The sequence below is a fragment of the Hippoglossus stenolepis genome, chromosome 16 (genome assembly GCF_022539355.2).
Source record: "Hippoglossus stenolepis isolate QCI-W04-F060 chromosome 16, HSTE1.2, whole genome shotgun sequence".
Lineage (NCBI taxonomy): Eukaryota > Metazoa > Chordata > Actinopteri > Pleuronectiformes > Pleuronectidae > Hippoglossus > Hippoglossus stenolepis.
In genome coordinates, this window is record NC_061498.1 from 20,602,957 (window position 1) to 20,624,717 (window position 21,761).

At 41.0% G+C, this 21,761-nt stretch overlaps 1 protein-coding gene across 1 annotated transcript in view; it reads left to right on the forward strand.

Annotated features, from left to right (window-relative positions):
* The window catches only part of LOC124854939 (carbonic anhydrase-related protein 10-like), a 106,190-nt gene extending 85,039 nt beyond the window's left edge, over window positions 1-21,151 (forward strand). The window contains exons 4-9 of the mRNA XM_047343710.1: window positions 717-902; window positions 3,155-3,250; window positions 3,394-3,466; window positions 9,877-10,031; window positions 13,175-13,349; window positions 18,441-21,151. Coding sequence (XP_047199666.1) covers window positions 717-902; window positions 3,155-3,250; window positions 3,394-3,466; window positions 9,877-10,031; window positions 13,175-13,349; window positions 18,441-18,463 — 708 coding nt within the window. The 3' untranslated portion in view covers window positions 18,464-21,151. The remainder of the gene's footprint in view (window positions 1-716; window positions 903-3,154; window positions 3,251-3,393; window positions 3,467-9,876; window positions 10,032-13,174; window positions 13,350-18,440) is intronic.
* Window positions 21,152-21,761: the final 610 nt, after the last annotated feature.

Here is a 21,761-nt window from a genome sequence, read left to right on the forward strand (position 1 = left end):
AGCCAGATTGCAAGAAATTGCAATGTGATTTGTACCTGCTATTGGTCAGGGGATTACCAGAGTTATAACTGTTTATCCCAAGGGTAACATGTGTTTACCAACTTTTATTAAAGTCCATTACAGGCTGTAAAATGTCATTCTATACCATCCTTGGAGCCAAGCTGCAAGCTGCTGTTAAAGAACCGTTTTTTTTTGTCTGACACCAGACTAACCTGGGTTACTGTTTAACCTGGGTTTCATTCAATCAGAGGTGTGTTTGATGCTCGTGCCATGTTTTCAATTTTAATATGCTGATTTGTGATCAGCCTGCTGCAGCACAGTTTTGACGGCCAACAGTGTGTGTGAAGCCAAAGAGAAGCTTGGCACGAGTCACATGAACTGAACAGATTCAACAAGGTAACTGGTCTGGAAGTAACTGAAAGCAGGATGAGATTCTTTGAAACGAAGTCGGCTTCTCATTTGACTTGTGGTTTGAGAAATTAAGGATTTGAGATTTAATTCGGGATTTTCTGATATTAGATTTTACATATTTGTGACTGGACTTACGACTTGAAAGCGATCAAATTTGATCCTAGTCTATTTCTACGACAGGACAATTACAGGAACTCAACACTGCTTATTTAATTTAATGTTAAAATGAATTAGTTTTTCTGGAGCACAGAGAAATTACAGCCATATATTTATTCCCATCTCTCTCTCCGTCTGTTTCTCTGTAGATGGGAGGCACCATGTACAACACAGGGAAGCATGTGTCCCTGCGGCCCGACAAAGCCCACCTGGTGAACATCTCGGGGGGCCCGCTGGGTTACAGCTACCGGCTGGAGGAGGTCCGCCTTCACTTTGGGAGCGAGGACTCCCAGGGTTCCGAACATCTCCTCAATGGGCAGGGCTTTCCTGGAGAGGTGAGAGACACGGAGAAGTGACACGTGTGCACACAGGTCAACAACAGAGCAATGAACTGTAACAGGCTGATAATCGCTGGTGGCAGACAGAACAACTGGTCAGCTTATTTGGATTAGTGACTGCATGATTATTTCATCTCTGTGATTTACCACAGATGAACAAACACCTGCATGTGCACAGGAAGATGCACACACATGACATGACACAGTAAGTTATTCTTTAACAGTCATCTCACAATAAGACTGTCATCAATCTGGTTTTTAAAGCTCTTCTTATTATCCATCATGACAGCAACTCAAACCAGGTTGACAAAATTGGAACATCGGATGTTTCTGTGTCTCTGTGGAGTTTGGTGCTGGGTGGAGATTCCCTGAGCCTTTCTGTGTGTTGCAAGTCAGGGATCAAAATATTGCATTTGCTTTGTATATCCAACATGTCCAGAGAGGCACGCAAAGCTGTGACCTTGTAAGATACTTCATACTCTTGTTGTGCACATTGCTTTTGTGGTTCTATATCTTCAGATTACGTCAGAAGAGTTATCCCGCTGGAGGAAATAATATTCATTGGATGCAGCCAAAGAACTAGAGCGTTTCCTGCTAAAGAGCCATTGCTATGTCATTTCATGTACAGTAACTTAAGTCATTGTCCTCTGAAGGTGAATTTATGATTGCATGAGCAGGTTTGAGTTGTATGTGTGTGTTTTTCTTTTCTTGAGCTCAGTGCTGGTTACCAGGAAAATTTAAGTTTCTCTGATAGAAATACAAGGACTATATTTATGTTCATCTATTATGCCTGTTAATGGATTTATACTACTATGAAGAACCCTACATTTTTACCACAATATAGAACTAAGAATTATACAACTGAAGCTTGAAGCTCAAATAAATAAGAAGCACTCTAATAAGAGAGTGCAATTAGTGCATAAAGACGATCCTGATATCAAAGAACGGCTACAGTGCACTTATCAGCAAACACTGTGGAAAGACTGAGGGTCCCTTTACCCACATAGCTGGTATCCATAGTGACTTGTATTGCAAAATTGTATTAGCTGTATTGCTAATAACTAAGAAGCAGATGGTATTTTAAAGAATAGTGCTATCCTGAGAATGAATAGTATTTTTAAGAAGTTGACCCATTTTAAAGAAGTTGACCCACAAGCCACTGTCCACTGGGGTAGACAATAAATTAGCTTTTTTCCTGAATAAAAATTCTGAAAATTTTTATCTTTTAAATCCATTTTTCCTTCTGGGTTTTTTGTTGGTCCAGCAAATCTTGAAAAGTTCAGGGAAAAAGAATCGAGGATATCTACTGTCCCCGTTGCAATTTGTAGTACAGACAGCAGTATCAACACAAACCTCAACGGAACACACGAGATGGAGAATAAATACAATATAAAATAAGTATAATTACATAGAAATGTAAAAGCAGGGCTTCAATAAATTTAAACCAATGGCAGCTCAGACAAATGGATTTCTGTAGCTGTGTGTCCAGCATATATCTGCAGCCAGACGGGAGCAGCTTATATATACAGAAAAAGGGGATGGTGTGATTCATCCAGAAAAGCACAAGCCGTTTTCAGGATCCTGTCCTCGTACAGCCGAGCATTCAGGGTTGTGCCTGACATGTCCTGTGTTCGAAGTGACCCAGACAAAGAAGATTGTTAGGACAGATTCATCAAAACGGGTTGAAATCATTTTCAGAAGAGTATTGTCAACACCCACCTAAGGTATTTATTCTACCTTACAGACTCGACAGCCTGACTGCTTATCACTATTGGGTTGCTGATGGTGGATGGTCTCACATGTTGAGACCTTAAAAAATCTGTCAGCCAACATATCAGGCCAGGGTTATTGTTATGGAGCCTACTTGCTCAAATGTGGGCCTGAATACAATAATCCAAACAATCCAAATTACCCTTATTACCTCTGACACAATCTACTCCAGTGATTCTTGATTTCATGAGAGGTAAGCACTATATACAGACCTGTAGTCTGGGTGACTTGGGGGTACTATGTTTAAATAATCCTGGTTTCAATAATAGAATCTTTCCAAGGACAAGGAACCCCTATGGAGGTGAAGAAACAGAAGATGTCTGCCAACTATCTTGGTGGTGTGCATGCAAATTGGTCCTATGTGATAGAAAGTGTCACTTCTTTTATCTTTTACAAATGAAAATATTTGTACATTTATCAGTACTAAGAGTTGCTCTATTTAAATTGTGATGCTCAGTGTCATTGTGTCTTTCTTTCAGGTCCAGCTGATTCATTATAACCAAGATCTGTACGCCAACTACACTGAGGCAGCTAAGAGCCCTCATGGCATCGCTGTGGTCTCCATATTCATTAAGGTCAGCATGTCCTGCCGGTCCTACAGTGGAACAGGCTGACGGACCAATTAAGAAACAAATACACCTATTAAATAGTGCATGTGTGTGTGTTGGACAGTGATTTGTGATGAATATTTGATCCCCGTCTCTCTGTCATATCCCAGCTCTCTGAAAACAACAACGCCTTCCTCAACCGAATGCTCAATAGAGACACAATCACCAGAATCAACTATAAACGTAAGATGCACACAACACACTCGCACACACACACACAGTCTCTCTCTCTCTCATTCTGCCTGTATTGTTCGGCTAATTCTGCTTTCAGCATCAACACATGTATGTGTCTGGCTGCACTTCACATGGGCACATTTCAAATCAAAAAACAACCAAATCATAAAAAAACGTCATGATAACAAGTTTCATTTACTCTTGTTACGTCAGTTCCCTCTTTTGCCGTGTTCCAGACAACTCAAAAGTCGGATTTGCCGACTTGAAATTTCCTGAGTTCTGACTTCCAAGCGTTCCAGTGCACACTGCATATGGCACAACGTCAAATGTAGACAAACATGGCTGACTGTGAGAAGCAGATGTTTATTTGGCTCGTGATGAGTCAATTTAACTGGGACCAGTGCAGCCTCCTTGCATACATAAACAAAGCAGAGGAGGGAAAAGAATAAAAAGTCTGACATCCGAGTTGTCTGGAACGCGGCATTAAAAGGTCCACTGTGTAGGATTTAGGAGGATCTATCAGCATCAATGGAATATAATATTCAGAATTATGTTTTTTGGGGGGATTATCACAAACAATAATAATAATCCAAACAAAGAATTGCTGTATTTTTGTAACCTTAGAATAAGCCCTTCCGAGTTCTCTTTTAGAGACCTTGCTTGTTTCTACAGGAGCTTGGAACAGACAACCCATACATGGGCTCTAGGGAGGGTTAGCTGAGGTCAAAGTAGGTTCTCTTATATGCTTGGAAGGGGGGGTGAGGCGAGGGGTATTTAGTTGGCTGTGATTTGTAACTTCACTGCTCGATGCAAAGTATTTTGTGACTCAAGTATTTTACTTCCCAACTTGGAAATCAAAATTGTTACTATAATTGTAAATACAAAAACCACCTCCATGATGAGTTATGATTATCCATATGAGCACAACAGCAGATGAAAAGAGCCAAATCAGCAGATTTCACTGTCTGTGCTGATGCTGAGGGTTTGGCTCTTTTCATCTGTTGTTGATTCACAAATCAGTGACCACTTCTTGTGTCCCAAATCAAACACACCAGTCATGTCTCAGGACCAACAGGTGCACGCTGGGTCTGGTTAAACACTGAATGCTAAAATAAAAATGGTGAATCCTTCAGTTAAGATATGAACATTCACATCTATAGTCTGTGAGGCTTTTAGTTATTACATTATTATTATTATTATTTAGGGCTGTCAGATTTAGGGCTGTCAGATTAATCACAGGGTAGCTGTGATTAATCACGATTAATCACCATTTCTAAATGCCCGAAAAGTCCCCATTTTCGGCATGTTTACTTTGTGTTTGTTTGATTCACTCTAGAGTTTATGAGACACATGTTTAAACCTGCTACACAACACGAGACGTGACGCGCACAGTCAGGACACCAGGGTTAAGACGCAACGCAGTGTTTTAACTTCACTGTTGCAGAAGAAGCGACGCCCTGTTCATCCAGGAACATAGCTATGAATTCAGCAGGTTTTTATAAAGATCAGTCCTAAGTGTGATGATTAGAAAATATCAGAGGAGCAGAGTCACTTGTTGACCTGCAGAGTAATGCGCCTCAGTGCAGTGGCGCTGCTAATTATGAGAAGTGCCCTTTTTCTCACTTGAGCCCCTGCCCGCAAAATGTCTTTGCACGTCCCTGCAGTGAGGTGTGCACAACCTTTTTGATCATCACTGTTATGACTGCAGCTCAAATCCTGGAGCAGGTCAGTGAGTCAGAGTGTAGTGGTTATATTTAACATTTAACATGTTATTGATGATACAAACAAATTTTTTGACGGACAAAAACTTAATTTATAATTCCAATTCTTTGGGGGAAATATTTGCATTGCATAGTGGCACTGAGCAGTGAACACACTGAACTGAAATGCACTTTCCATTAACATTGTACGAAAATAAACATGCATGTCCCATTTAAAGGAATAATTGACTGCTGGGAGGATGGCTTTCTAACAAAACTTACTTTATTTATTCATGAATCTTATTTTATTTATGTATTTATGGAATCCAACAATTTTTAAACTTCAAAGCTGGTGCAACATGACTGGAGAAAACAGAGAAACAGGGTGTGGTATTCCCTTTTGCCCAAAACCTCAACACCCAGAATGCACTGGGCACTCTCTATTAGATAGGGCTGAAAGAAATAGTAAACAGATAGTAAGGGTGGGACTATCGATACCATCGATAATCAGCTGAATGGATATTTTTGCACAGCTCTACCAAGCATGTTACAGAACTCTTTGAGGCTCATCACACTTCACTGCTCTCAATAACTTTAAATAAATACTACTTCATAATTTGTCTCACATCCTTGGTTGGGACTGTGGGGACGTACCACTGCTCCCCTCTCTGTGGCTGTTTCTGAAACTGAGTGCCGTGCTTTTCATGGTGTGTAGCTCTGCTAATGTTGATAGATGTGTCATATGGCATTGTAGTTATGATTCTGATACTGATTCATTTATGCTATACAATGCAAATATGTTCTAACCTAGTTTCTCCGAGGCTGAGTGGCCTGATCTGAACAGCTGCTGATATAAGTTTGATAGTATAAGTATAAGTTGTGCTCACCTCGGTTTTGAAAGAAATTTGTTGAAAGCACATGATCAATTTCTTTCTTTCTTTTCTTTTTTTGTTACCCTGATTTTGCTCTTTTTGGGGAAAGACCAGACACAGCAGATGCTCCTGCTGCCTCCAGCTGCAGCAGCTGCAGAGAAGTTAGGGGTCGGTCAGGTGGACTAAAGCGTTTTGCACTTTTTGAAAGGGGTCAGAGGGGCCTCGCAGACCCATCCATTATTCATTCATTTGTTTATGTTGATAGAAATGTCAGTCTCTCAACAGATTTATTCTCTAAATTGACTAAATTTACGAGACAAAAACAAACTTTTGAAACTGTTAGCGAGCCCCTCCATAGGGGCCCTGGATAACTAGTCAGGCAGTATAAGTGGTTGCTTTGAATGTGGTTCTCACCTGGAACTCTCTATATGCATTTATATACAAATACTTATACTGTTCGCCTAAAGATGCTCATTCATTGTCATGGATGTTTTACCTTGTTCCATGTTCCAACAGGCCACTTGATGTTAGCCTGCAGAGGGATTATTGAGTTTGACTCGTGTCCAAACGGTCAAAAACTTGTGTTGAACCACTGCTCCACAGACTGCACACACTTAACGATATCCCTGCGGTCAATAATATATAACTACACATGTGCAGTAAACTGCACAACGGCATCTTCAACTGTTGGAAACAATAAGACATAAATTAGCACCTAAAGCAAATCAAAATATACTTTAACTGTATAAAAATAAAACTATAAACTTGAATAACTTTAGAACATAAGTGACATGTCAAACCAACATTAATATTAAGTAACACACAAACGCAGATTGCTTAGTGGCTCTTACATTCGTGCTTCAATAGTTTTATCATATATGATTGTTTAAATATGTAACAGCTGCTCGAACACCAGGAGTATTCCAAAACTAATAAATATGAAAGATGTCGATGCTAAATCCACACTTTTAGAGATGCTAAAACTGATAAATTTGGAAACGCTGCTGGTTCCATTTTAATTTGAAAACTCTTGGGCAGTTAAACGGGGATGTTTGGAAACAATGACATAGACACCCACAACCACTGGCTGATCGTGGAAGGGGACACACATGCCTTCCTATTTACACCACCATGCCCAGTTTATGCGAGTGGTCATTCGAAATGCGTTTTGTGTTAGTATGGACAGGGATTAAAACTGATACAGAGCAAAAACGCTGATGTGGACAGAGATCATTTTAGTTTGAAAACCCTTTGGATGTAGTATGGATGTAATGACAAATCATGGATGACAAATCATCTGAGAGCAGTGTTACAGACAGGTGTCTCACAGACTGCTGTTCTCTGCTGTTTAAAGGATAGCAGTAGTGAGTAAATGGGTGATTTACTCTGTAACTTATCATCTTGTTATATCATATATATATATATATATATATATATATATATTTGACAGCTGGTGTTGATGGTGAACATAATATGATATGTGAGAGCAGCTCTGCCTCCTGAGCATCTGACAGCAGTGAGAGTGCGGGCTCGTGTCTTGAAGTTGTAGCATTTATTTACTGACTAATAGACCCTGTTGAGACCTGGTGTTCACATTTGTCTGTTATGATCCAATCATAACTAGGCAGCATTGAGGCCAGATTTTAGGTTAAATCACTCAGACCATATTCTGAAGCCACATTCGTTTATTTGTATGAACGCAAATGTGTCCTGTGCCACATTGATGGACTGAGCTGACGTCCTCTGTCCTGCTACAGTTTCATAATGAACACAAAGTAGTTTTACACTTCTCAGTGTTTCACATACATTGATTTCTTTGTGGCCACCGCCATAACATTAACACTGAAGGCCGCATATTGATTTTCAAATTTCTGTTAACTGTTTCAAATGAGTCAAATCTTTCATTGAGCTGTAGAGCTGCCTGAAGCACATTGATTCACTCAGCCACTTCTGTCCCTGTTCTCTCTTTCGTTCTCTCTTTCTCCTTCCTCCTCTCAAAAGACACACACACATACATACAGACACATTGGCAGTGAACCCGTCTGTATAGTCAGACTGGCTAAAAACATCATGTGGTCTTTGCTAAATGTTAAACGTGTTTATTTGCATATAGAGCTGGAAAGTGAGATCAGATCGCATGTGGTCACAGGAGACCCGTGTGGAGATGCATTCTAATGTCCAGTGTGAAATGACTATCCACCTCTCGAGACACATGTTGGTAGATCTGAACAGGGCCATAGACTAAACCAGGGGTGGATCTAGGAGTTGGCAAGATCCGGGGCTAAGCCCAGAGCACCCCGAGCTAAAGACAGTTGTTTTTGGGATGGTGTGTATGCGCAGAATTAAATTTTGCTGAATTGTATATCTACTGCAAACATGACATTTTTTGTTTAATCTTTAATAACATTACACTCACTATCACAATTACTACAGTATAAATTCACTAAAATGTACTGTTAGTAGTAGTACTGCATAATGACATACACACATTTGGTTCTGCACACACAAGACACCGTTGCAGTCATTGAGAAATAACATAAAGTTGGAACTTGTTTTAAAAAGCACACAACTTTAGTGTGCACTATGTGTATTCTGTACGATTTTGGCTTTAAAATAGTGTTTAATAGAGCAAAAAATATATTGTTGTAACATCTGTAACCAGTGAAAGAGTAATCTTTCCCTGAGAATATATGCCTCTGATTGTTATGATCTGATTTAAGCGGACCCAAAAGTGCAGAACACGAACACAGCTGGTAGGTGGTAAAAAGGTTTATTGTACAAAGCTGGAGTGGTGGTGGCAGGCAGTGGGGATCCAAAGGTCCTGGCAGAGTGAGGCCGGAGCAGATAAAGTTGAACAGACGGAAGGTGCGCAGCTGAATCTGTGCTGAGGTCTTCCAGAGTGAGGTGGAGTTGATGATGAGATGAAGGTCAGCTGCGCAGGTGTCCCACAGGAGGCCCCTCCCAGCTCCAGTGTGGGAAGGGAACACAGAGAACACAGCAGGAAGGGAAAACATGGAGCACAAAAGGAGGTGGAAAACCTGGTCCTAACACTGATCCTGGGTTAGTGTCTTAAATATCCATATCTCAATATGTGGAGGTTCTTTCAAATATTTTTGCCACAGGACCTTAATTTGTTACATGTTGTCTTGGATTCTCTTGTTTTGAAAGGAGACTGGGGGCACATTACAGGAGCAGTAAGACGTCCAGGCCACACAAAACACACCCAAAAAGAAAAGCTCCGCCCCTGGTCTAAACTGCACAAACTCGCTAGTTCACAGCTATACTGCAAACTTCAAAATCTCTGCTCCAGTCTCTACACACACATATACACACAAACACATGCAGCATCTTGTTTTTGTCCCTTAGGAAGAAAGTGCCAGTGACTTATATTAATCATCTGGAGATGTACACTAATATGAAACAAAAAGTCAACTTTAACGTTGAAGGTTTCAGCCTGTGGGAAACATTTCTTTGGGCCACAAATGGGAGGTGAGTCCCATAATGTGATTGTGTGAACAGTCCTGATTAAGACAAGTAAACACACACAGGCACGCGCACACACAAACACACACACGCTCTCTCTCTCTCTTTCTTCACTAACATTTTTATGTTTTTTCTCAGACAGGCAATTTCTTTTAATAGGTCCAAACATCATAGATTTATACTCGGATGCAATGTTCTCCATTACACACACACACACACACACACACACACACACACACACACAATTAATTTCCTCTTTTTTAAGAGCATTCTTGTTAATGGGTGTGAACATAAAAGACATTCACACACCCACTGCATCACTTTAACACTCACCTCCTGTCTCTCTCATCCTCTCTCTCTTCAGATGATGCGTTCTTATTGATGGGCCTGAACATAGCGGACCTCTACCCTGACACCACACGCTACATCACTTATGAGGGCTCCATCACTATCCCTCCCTGCTACGAGACATCCACATGGATACTGATCAACAAGCCTGTCTACGTGACACAGATGCAGGTATGTGAGGGCAGAATATCTGAATGTGACACAGGAAAAATAACAGAAATTCTGGGGGCTGGGGGAAAAAACACTGCAATTTATGAAATCCTTGCCGGCGCTGGGCATTTTGAATTGCAAATTATGACCTCATAACCTTTAAGTGAAAGCCTCTGCATTTTCACGAGTGTTTTTAGATAAAAGTGGCTGTGTGGTTGCACCAGTAATGTACTAGAATGCAGTGCATATACATGAATGTTCAGTTGCACTGCCTCTCAGTAGTCTGAAGGTCTACAAATAAGGGCTGTGGTCTCTTGTTTGACTGGTCAATATGTTCTCATCCGACCAAATCCCACTGTTACTTTCATTAGACGAAAAGTGTTAGACTGGGTCTGCCCTCGCTCTTCAACCCAGAGTGCAGCACACAAACAAGCTTTAAAAACACACATTTCCTGACCAAAGCATCTCACACAGAGGCACACGCACTAACAGGAGGACCAACCCACGGATGAGATGTGGCGGTACTTATTTAGCAAATTAACTAACTGAATTGTTTGTTTCTTTTTTTTATTCAATTGTGGTTCAATATGTTTGGTCTAATAATTAGGTCAGGATGACTAAATATGGTGATTAAACAAGTTTTTTATGTTAAGGGGACTGATACACTATTTATGAGTGTGTGTAACCTGGTGTAGATCCAAATAGAAATCCAGATCTAGTCGACAGTCAACTCTCCCTTACCGCCAACATCGCTGCAACAACCCGATTGTGTAGATACATGCTTCTCACTCAGAAGGTCGCACAGCTTCTGGTCCAGGCTCTGTTCATCTCACGCCTAGACTACTGCAACTCCCTCCTGGCTGGTCTGCCTGCTAGTACCATCCGACCTCTGCAGCTCATCCAGGATGCAGCAGCTCAACTGGTCTTCAAACTACCGAGGTTCTCTCACTCTACACCGCTCCTCCACTCCCTTCACTGGTTACCAGTGGCTGCCTGCATCCGCTTCAAGACACGAGTACTTGCGTACCGTGCTGCAAACGGATCGGGTCCAGTCTACATCCAGGACATGGTCAAACTGTACACCCCATCCCTTCCACTCTGCTCTACATCGGCCAATCAGCTTGTTGCTATCTCACTGCGAGGGACAGCTAGCCACTCAACAGAATCCCAACTGTTTGCTGTCCTGGCTACAAATGGTGGAAGAAGCTCCCCATTGACATCAGGACAGCAGAAAGTCTACACATCTTCAGCTGCAGACTAAAGACACATCTCTTCCGACTACACCTTGGTTAAGAAGATGATGTTCTAATAACCATCGTCTACTCTGGTGTTTATATTAAAATAGATCAAATTTAGTTGCACTTACATGTAGCACTTGTAGTCTGGCTTTTTAGAAGACTAATTGTAGTTACATGATTCTTGCTGTTCTGGGTTTATACCCTCATGGTTGAATGTACTTATTGGAAGTCGCTTTGGATAAAAGTGTCAGCTAAATGATATATAATGTAATGTAGTGAATTTAAATGTGTTTTCAATCAGGGACCGTTAGGACTTGGGAGAGGTATTCTCTCTCTGAATGATACCCTAGTTTACTCCTGCTTTCACTCACTCGTCCTTTGCTCTCACTTGTCTTTCAACCCTCTCTAATCCCTCTTTCATCTTTCTTTTTCTTTTATTATTGAGTAGGTTTTTTTATTTCTAACTTTCTTGACCTTCTGTCTGAAATACCTGTCTCCCCTGTCTGTGGGAGAAACCAGAAACAGGTTTAATAAGTATGTGAAGTACATTTTTACATATAAGCAAACTTTGGTTGTTTGGTGCATAAGAGTCAAAATTATGAAAAGTATACTTTTACACTTGCGCAAACTTGTCACACTTAAGTTAATCCATTAGAAATTGAACCTATATTTGTACTTTATAGATTCAAATTAATAGTTATTGATAATTAGCAACATTTCCTATATGTGTTCAGACATTCATAGTAACTGGATCAGACAATGTGATCATTAAGTGATAGTCGGTGGGTGTGTTAATGTAAGGAGTCAGATACCAACCATAACTGATTCATCCAGGTTATCTATTTATCAATTCAAATATATCTATCAATAAATTCAGTACATTGATTTAAAGTTTGTGATTTTCATTGTCAGTCAGTTTACAGGTGCTGCAGTATAGGGGAGTGGAGAGCTCACGCTTTAGAGATTTTATCTCCGCTTTTTGTTGATGATGTTGTTTTGAACCTTTATTAAACCCTGGGGCAGTTTACAACCAAATGTAAAGTGGATGAGATGAGAGCGATCGCCTCTGAGCCTACAGCCATGGTACTCTTTATGAAAATGGTGCAGTTCCTCATTTGGGTTGGGTACTAGTTGCTGCCTTAAATGAAGTTACCCCCACCCAAGTATCTCTGGACAAGTATAAGAGTTACATCTACAGACAGGTGTACTGTTGGCACTGTGGATTACTACTGGATAACTCTACTCTAGTAGAGCGGGTCCTAAGCCTAAAGGCATGCATTGGGATGTGAGCTCAAGAATTAGACAGCGGACCCAAGAAACAGAGGGTGTCTGGGCTCACCCTTAGGGATGGGGTTTGAAGCCTGGACATCCAGGAGGAGCTCAGAGTGAAACAACTGCTTCTTTGCAGTGACAGGACCCAGTTGATGCGATATGGGAATCCAACTGGCATCCTGGGGTTTGCTGTGAAGGTACTCCTGGCCCAGGGTAAAACCAAGAACAAGCTCACACATCCCATCTGGACTGGAAATGCATCGGGATCCCCAACAAGGAGCTCAAGAATGTATCTCATGAATCTTCTCTAATGTCAGTTTTTTGATTTAGCTCATATCGATATCTATTTGGCTCGTCTCTCTCTCTGTCCAACAATATTTGACTAAAAGAATCCAATTCTGATCATACAATAAAAAGCATTCTGTGCCTCACAGTTTTTCTGGAGCAGAGAGAACAGAACGTTGCATACTCACACAAAGTGCTGGAATTCTGTACTTATTGGAGCCAGCATGGAGTGATTAACTGCAGGTTAAGTGGTGGCATGGTGACTTCCTCTTCAATTAAACTAAACTTAGCTGAACTAGATTTTTGTTGTGATTTACAACTCAACAAGTTGAACTCTGATAATGCCATCTACCATCGAATCCTCCACAGATGCACTCCCTGCGCCTCCTCAGCCAGAACGAGCCTTACAAGATCTTCATGAGTATGAGCGACAACACCCGGCCCACCCAGCCTCTGCTGCAGCGTTGCATCCGAACCAACATCAACTTCAGCAAGCAGGGCCGCGACTGCCCCAACAACCGCGCCCTCCGCCCGCAATACAGAGGTAATCTGGAGGATGGAGAGAGAGTTTCCATTACTTTTACTTGTGTTACTTGTCCATGTACTGTAGAGATTGTGCTAAATCTCTACAGTACATGGACCCCATTATAAGGGGTCCATGTACTGTAGATCCAGTTCATGCATATATCAGTTACAGTCAGACACAAACTTTATCAAATATCCATCTCTTATAAACAGCCAGGAAAATTCACATTAAATCCGGTGACAAATAAATCTCTATTAGCACTTGTCACTTCCATTTGTTTTAGCAGAGTTTTACAGTGAATATTAAGCCATATTACATTTACAATTTCATAGAGTTCATAGCACAGTAGAATGTGTTTTGTTGTCTCTTGTGGACTTTTGCAATGTTCACACAAAGGTTTACACCATACACTTTGGAGTAAGTTGCAGGCTATAAACTGAAGCGTTACCACATGAGATAATGCTAACAGATGTCAACAAGTTAGATAGATGTAATAGATAGATAGTCTAAATGGGAGACTGCAGGATGGACGAATGTTGCACTAAATAATGTTACTAACATACTACTGATGAAAGCAGAAAATCTAGACTTGACTTATATCCAGTTAGGTCTCTGCTATTGTCCTGAGACTCATATATTTAATGGGTTTTTGGCAACTGCTACTGTGGTGTAAATGGAATTACTTCATATGCCTTATGCATCTAAACAACAGTGTCTGAGGAGAACAACAGTATTAGTAAAATACACAAGTAGTAAAATACACAGTATAAGTCTGTTCAGTAATGTTAAAGGGGACATAGCATGCCCATTTTACCACAAGTTGATATGGTTCCTTGGGGTCTTAATGAAATGTCTGTAACATACTTTGGTCAAAATACCACAAGGATCATATAAAACAGCACCCTTTTACCCTGTATAAAACAGCCCTCCACAGAGTGACCTGTTTTGACTGCCTGTGCCTTTAAATGCTAATGAGCCAGCTCCCCCTCCCCCTCTCCCCACGATTTTAAACGATATAAATTACATATTTTATATGATATAAATTATCAAATATGCATCCCATACTTTGTATTCCCTTGTTGTCCTGGAGTTTTAATTTTCCCAATCACATAATTAAATGTCCCCTCTGCCCATCCACTACAAGCACACAAGCAGACAGACAGAGAGAGAAAGAGAGGGGGGCTATGAAGACCATCATTTACCCCGAACCCCGACATTCAACGGGTACAACAACAAGCGGAGAAAGCAGAATCGCGGGCTGACCTTATATGTACAGTCTATAGGGCTGACCAGCGGAGAAATGCTCGTCCCGTGTGAACAGCCACAGGCTGCGTGCTGGAAGACGGCGCTGCGCTGCCTCGCAGCGCGCTTCGCATCCGGTGTACCCCGGCGTAACTACTGTAACCCGGCGGAACTACTGTAACCTAACCCGGCATACAGTAGAGCTGAACACTGCGGAAGTCTTCCACACAGCTGGCAGTGTGGAAGACCGCTGCGAGGCAGCAGCGCCGTTCTCCAGCGCGCAGCCGCCTGGCTGTTCACACGGGACGAGCATTTCTCCGCGCTGGTCAGCCCCATAGACTGTATATATAAGGTCAGCCCGCGATTCTGCTTTCTCCGCTTGTTGTTGTACCCGTTGAATGTCGGGGTTCGGGGGTTACAGTAGCGCTGAACACTGCGGAAGTCCTCCACACTGCTGCTGTGTGGCGCTGACACAAATTCCAGCTCACGCACGGGAGAGCGAGCGGTCGCTCCCGAGCAGCTGCTGCAGCCTCCCAGTCCCAACGATCCACACAAATGCCACATGTGAGTGAATCGCGGGCTGACCAGCGGAGAAATGCTCGTCCCGTGTGAACAGCCCGGCTGCGTGCTTGGGAACGGCGCTGCGCTGCCTCGCAGCCTCCGGTGTAAACCCGGAAGTAACGAGTGTGGGGGACGGGACGGGACGGGACGGGGGGCCAAGACCATGTAGGGAGACTTCCAGTGTATTGTTACGACACAATACCCAGGAAGCGCAATCGAGTCGCTCAAGCATGACGTTTCTGACTTAGAGGAACTATAACAAAGCGCGAGTGTTTTTCCCAGAGTTTTGGGTTGGTAGACATGCCAGATACCCACATTAACCTGTAGAAGCACTAACAAAGTGGAATTTGCATGCTATGTCCCCTTTAATGTGTTAGGTTTTTATGGTCTGAAACCAAAATAGGTTTAAGTTAGTTGTGAGTCTTTGAAAAAATGGAGGATGAAATGGAGACAAAGATCTCCTTGGAGCAGGAGAAGGGTATGACACACAAACATATGTGTGTGTGTGCAGTAGGAGTGGGAGTTTATTGTCTATTGGTGCAGATGTAAAAGCAGGAGTGCGTAGGCTAGCTGGTTGGCGTTCAATAGAACCCGAAACATCACACACGCAACAAACATGGATGTGTTATGCAGAGAGTGTGTAGGTATATTCGTATCCTTCAGGAGAAACACACTTGACAACCCCTCCTGTGCACTGCGAATATCTTTGTTATTGATCTGCTCTCCACAGCATCAAATAGTTTTGCGGCCTCTGGCTCCCTTTGATAATAGCTTGTTACAAAGCAGAGCTGCAAAACAAATTTCTGTATTCAAGGTCAAAGAGTATCGAGAACACAATGGCAACGAGTTGTCGGAAACCCGTCGTAGCTGGCAGTGTAAAAAAAAGGAAGACAGACTAATTGTGTTCAGTCGAAGAGAACAGAAATAGAAACAGGAATACCATGTGGACCTAATTAAAGCTGAGCCGGACAAGACGTAAAGATGTTCATCACAGATTCTAACTGCATCATCGCATACATTCAAAAGTTCATTTATAGTGACCCTTTATGCCCATTGAGTCCGATATGGTGAATAATTGGAAATAGATGGAAGACATAAAGCAGGAAAAGAAAGTAAGATGGAAAACATAATAAAGTCAAATATGCTGAATTTTTAAAGAATGAAGTTCGGCATATATTCAATTAAAATAGCAATGTTTATCCTACTTCAATGATAACTTCACACTAACTACAATGCAGATAAAAAAAATCATATTATTACCATGGTAAAGATATTGTACATGGCCTCCAGCAAATACAATAAATAAATAGGAATATAAGGAGGGTGGCAGCATAATTAGATGCTTTCATGTCTGATGGGACACTAATGAGGGGATAATTTGTTTTTGTCTTCAAGGCTATTTGAGATGATTTTGCAGATTAAAATTAATAGAAAACAAAGAGCTCTTGATTTATTGTGTTTATTGATTAACTAACAAGCAACAAGCCTAATTGTGGAGTCACAGTCAGTTACAGTCAGACACAAACTCCATGAAACCATGCAAAGTAACAGGAGGAAAGAAAGAACCTACGTTGTCCGGTTCATCTGTAAATCCTCAGGTGTAGGTAAAGGCGCTGGCGAGAAGTCCCCACCAACAGAGAGCAGGCTGTTGTCATATATTTCAATGTTCAGCTGCCAGTCACTGTCAACTCTGTTGCAGGGAATGTGACACACATTCAGCGCATATATTGGCGACTGAAAATGCCAAACAACATCCACAAAAAACGTTTTCCTCCGAATCTTTATGTTTTTACTTACACTTAAATAAAATAGCACTCAGAAATCCATTTGACAGGGCCTTTAAAGGTTCAGTGTGTAGGCTTTAGGTGAAAGGGATCTATTGTCAGAAATTGAATATAAAATAATCCTTCTGATGTTTTCACTAGTGTGTAATCACCTAAATTGTAAGAATTGTTGTTTTATTTACCCTAGAATGGGCCGTTTATATTTAAATACTTTATATTTACAACAGGAGCAGGTCCTCTCTCTAGAGGCTGCCATGTTTGTTACAGTAGCCCAAACTGGACAAACTAAACAACATTTGAGTTTTTATGACAACTAAAGGCTGCCACAGGTTGTCTTTCATGTTTGGAAGGGGAGGGTGAGGTGAGGGGTATTCAGCTGCAACATGCAACTTCACCACTAGATGTCACTAAATTCTACACACCGAACCTGTAATGCAATCACAAATAACTTAGGGGGGGAAAAGTATTTTGTTTTCATCCAGAAAATAACTGTACACAAAATAGTGTGGTATAATATATGTGGTAAAGTTTGACAACTCTGAGGTCTGAGCTGTCGGTGTGACTTTCTCTATCCTTAACTTAAAGGTACCTTGTAGAATTTTTAACCACTACAAGATCAAAGTTTTAAAAAATGATGAGGTAGTGGTGAAAAAGACAGTAAAGTTATCCTAAATGTTTGAAATCAACCAGTCAGAGCTCATTCCCAGAGTACTCTGCCAAATGTAATATTCAGAAATGTAGAAAACATTGCAAACTACAGGTGATGGTCTGCCACAGATGCATGAGTCAACTTTTCGGGCTCTTTAAGTAAAAGACTGTCTCTCTTTGTAAGTTTTTGTTGAAGGCCCAAGGAAGTGCAGTGTTGAATTTGGTGTGATTTGGACACAATATGTTCAATATTAACTTTGAAAAAACAGGTGACCAGCATTCTGAGGCAGCAGCGGCTGGGACTCATCAACGTATGTTATTGTGTCACTTGACAACTGGCGTGTTTGCAACAATGGCAATTATCCAGTTCACAGGGCTGTGTATTAAGTGGAGCTTCACCGCACCTTGAACAGCTCCTTGTGCAGCAGCGGTGGTGCAGCTTTGGGGTTCTGTGGAGTCATGCAGCAGGTCCTTACTTGCAGCGGTGCAAATACTGCAGGTCACTTTGACTCTTTCAGAAAGGAAGCTGCAACCAGCATCGCCACAGGTCAAGCAAACAGTCCATCCCAAACAGGCATGTTTAGAATGGGCACTGCACTAGTAATAAGTAAAAGTTGGTATACTAAAAAGTCTGTATTCAATACAAATACATGATTTCATCACTGCATAAAGTCAGGAAATAGAAGAAAATTGGAACAGAGATGTAGTCTTATTTCTCTCCTAACTTTGCTTCTCATTATCCTACATTTCGCGTCTCATTGTCTTTTTCTTCACATTTCCTGAAGCACACCTTTTATTCTGTATTATTCCACTTGGCTTATCATTTCTTTGTACTAATCTAATCTCTTCTCTTTTCTTCTCTACTCTTCATCAGTGAATCAGTGGCTCCTGAAATAGGAGATGAAAAGATGTCGAGCTGCAGAACCATAGGAGGAGAGAAGGAATGCATTATTTTAATTTTTTTATGTTTTTTTCACACGGCAAATCAGAGCTGAGCCGAACACACGGTAGCTGAAGTGAGCCTGCTGCTTGAGCTAAGAGACAACTGACAACTCAATCGCACATGAGCTCAACTGACCAACTCCCAACAGTTTGCCGGGTTGGCCTCCTACACATCCACAACTTAAACACAGTTCGTGCAGGCCAGCACAGAGAGGACACAGATCAGACCTTGAGTCCAAAGTGCGAAAAAGAGCACAAGACCTCTGATTTCTACACGGTACTTTGTTATTACTTGTTGTGTAAACTCACACAGACTGAGATGTAAAGAATCAATCGTTTTATTTATCTGGTTTTCAGAAGAGTGGATGTTATCTAAAGACTACCGTATATGCTGTTTGGCTGTGATCATCATCTGTCCACATTCAAGGCAATAATGATCATCCTCTGATTGGAGGGATTGTAACATTTCTGTGGTATGATGTGAGATATAAAAATGTGATGGCTCAAATAGTAACTAGAAAGAGGATATAAAAAAAGAGAATGTAAAATGTCTCATTACAGGTGGAAGGAACAGGAAGTGACTGCAACTCTGACAATTTACAGACCCAAACAGAGGCTGTGTCCGAAATCACCCACTCACTCACTAGCCCCTACTTGACTAAATAGGGACCTCTATGAAGAGGACTTTATAGTTTGCTCACCAGCAATCGGACACTACTTGGTGCATTTTCTCTGCATTGGCACAATCAATTTTAAACATTTATTTTACAATTAGAATTGATACTTTTACATGTCATAAAAATGTTAATTGACCACCTTTAAATGAACAAATAAAGCTGATGGCCACACTTTGTGCTGTGATGCCCTGCTCTGCTCGTATTTACATTTGTACGACAGGTGGGCTGTTCCTGCTGCCCTCTCTCCTCTCATCTCTACGCCGCAAGTGGAATGCTTGATGGAATACAGTATATTGGTCAGTGACCGTCGGTTGTACACTACTTTTCATGATGCATTGTTGGAAACAAGCACTGTATAGTTCATGCAGTACACCATATAGGGTATAAAAACTTTCACTAAACATTCGGACAGCACTACAAAATGGCGAACTCTCCATATAGTGGACCATATAGTGATTTATGAGTGATTTGGGACACAGCCGGAGTTACTGACGATCGAGGAAGGATAGGTCACTCATTTTCCATAGTTTTGTTATAGTTCACTTGTCTTCAAGGTAGTCAATCAAAAAGAGGTGAGAGAATCTGCTGCGCATTAGGTCCCTGCTTTGCATAATGTAAAGGGCAGGCCTCCCCTCTGCAACTTCAAGAGCTTAGAGACACACCAACAAAAGTTCCTTCAAAAATTATGAAGGCCTAATTCTATCAAATTACCAGATTGACCGCTAACTCACCACTTTCCCAAGCTTATGGCTTTGACGAAAACAAAATGGCAAGGGCAAACAGTGGGGGGAATTGATTAAACAATGTGTGTATCTGCAACCTGCTGCAAATGTTAGTGTGTCCAGCAAATAAGCTTAATTGACGACAGCATATTTAATAAAAAGCCAAGGGGCATGTCATTAACTACTTGTTTTGTGAGGTTATGGGTTCAAATAACTCTTTAGAACTAGAAACGTCCACTCTGTGGAAGCCACAATGCTTGTGTAAACCTGCAGGTGACAGCGTTACATTTGCCAAACTCATTCACCTAGCATTTGTGTAAATAGAAGCATACGGTTTCACAGTGATGCAGAAATATCACTTCTGTTTTCTGTCCAGATGTTGTCTATAATTAGCATCAAAACCATAGGATAGCCTATTTTTGTTACATTTCTATAATAGAATATCCTCTACACTGATCATCAACTGCTGACCTTTTGCCTGGAGGATGCAGCTTTAGCTTTGTTTAGCGTAACAACATGTTTCAATCACAAGGGGTCTACTAGAAGTATTATAAAGGAAGAATTCACAATCAACTCACATCATTGTAAAATGAGTTATGCATTATTATTATGACATGGACTGGTGGGTCACATCTAACCACAGTGAAGAAGAGATGTAAACGGGATCTTTGAGTTTAGTTATCTCATTTCAGAATTTCATTTCACTGGCTTGAAATCGCATTGATGATGAAAACTGCTATTGGTGATAATTATTAATCTCCAACAGGGAGGTTATGTTATGTTTGTTTATTAACAAGAGATTGCTCAAACTACTAAATGGATTTTATGGAAACTTGGTGGAAGGGTGAGGTATGGGCCAAGGAAGAACCCATTCTTTCGGAGCGGATCAAATTAAGGGGGCTGATCCAGGATTTTCTTTCTCTTTTTGTAACATGGTGAGATGGGGGTTAACCTTAGAGGAGGTATGTGCTCTCAGAGTGTCCTTCTAGGTTATCATGTTGTTATTGGTTATAATTCGTCTAATTCTGCCCTAATCAGTCAATGCAGTTTGTAAAAAGTTGTAAAATGAGTGACCTAAAGCATGCATATTGTGGGTGGACACCATGGATCAACCGTGGATCAACACAGACATAACACTAGTTGGATTGCTTTGTTCAGTTTGCTGTGATGTTGTATGTCATGAGGGGAACAATGTAGTTTGATGCAAATCATAATGTAACTGTAATAAATAGATGGAACTGTCACATGGGTGGAGATCAGTGTGATCATATATAGCTCAGTGGAGATATTCACAAACATCACCACCTTTAAAGCATAGACTGTATTTATAGATGGACGACACGTCCCCACTTCCTCCCACTATCCAGAAAGGAAGCCAAAATATCCTTTATACGAACGCTGCCATCTTGCACATTTGGAGTCAGGAGTCTTCTTCAAGTTCAAAGCGTTTATTGTCATATATACAGTCCTGTACAATGAAATTCTTTCTTTGCCTTCCACTATGAATACCGTGCTTTTAAGAGTTATAAAAAAATATCAAAGTAAGTCAAATATATAAAATATAAACATGTACAATAAAGCATATGTGCAGTGTAGTGCAAAATACAGTAACCATGGTCTTATTGAGTCTGTGCAAAAACACACATCCTGTCAATCGTCATTTTTCAAACAATTTTTACAGTATCCAATAACTAATTGAAACTAAACTTACTGGATAAATGAACTCATATACATTCATCAGTGTGAAAAGAACTATATGAAGTCATGGAAACCATCTTTAAGAATATCTTTCAGTTTGCCACATGTCCCATCTGCTAACATGGAGGATTTGTGACCTATACTGCAGCCAGCCAC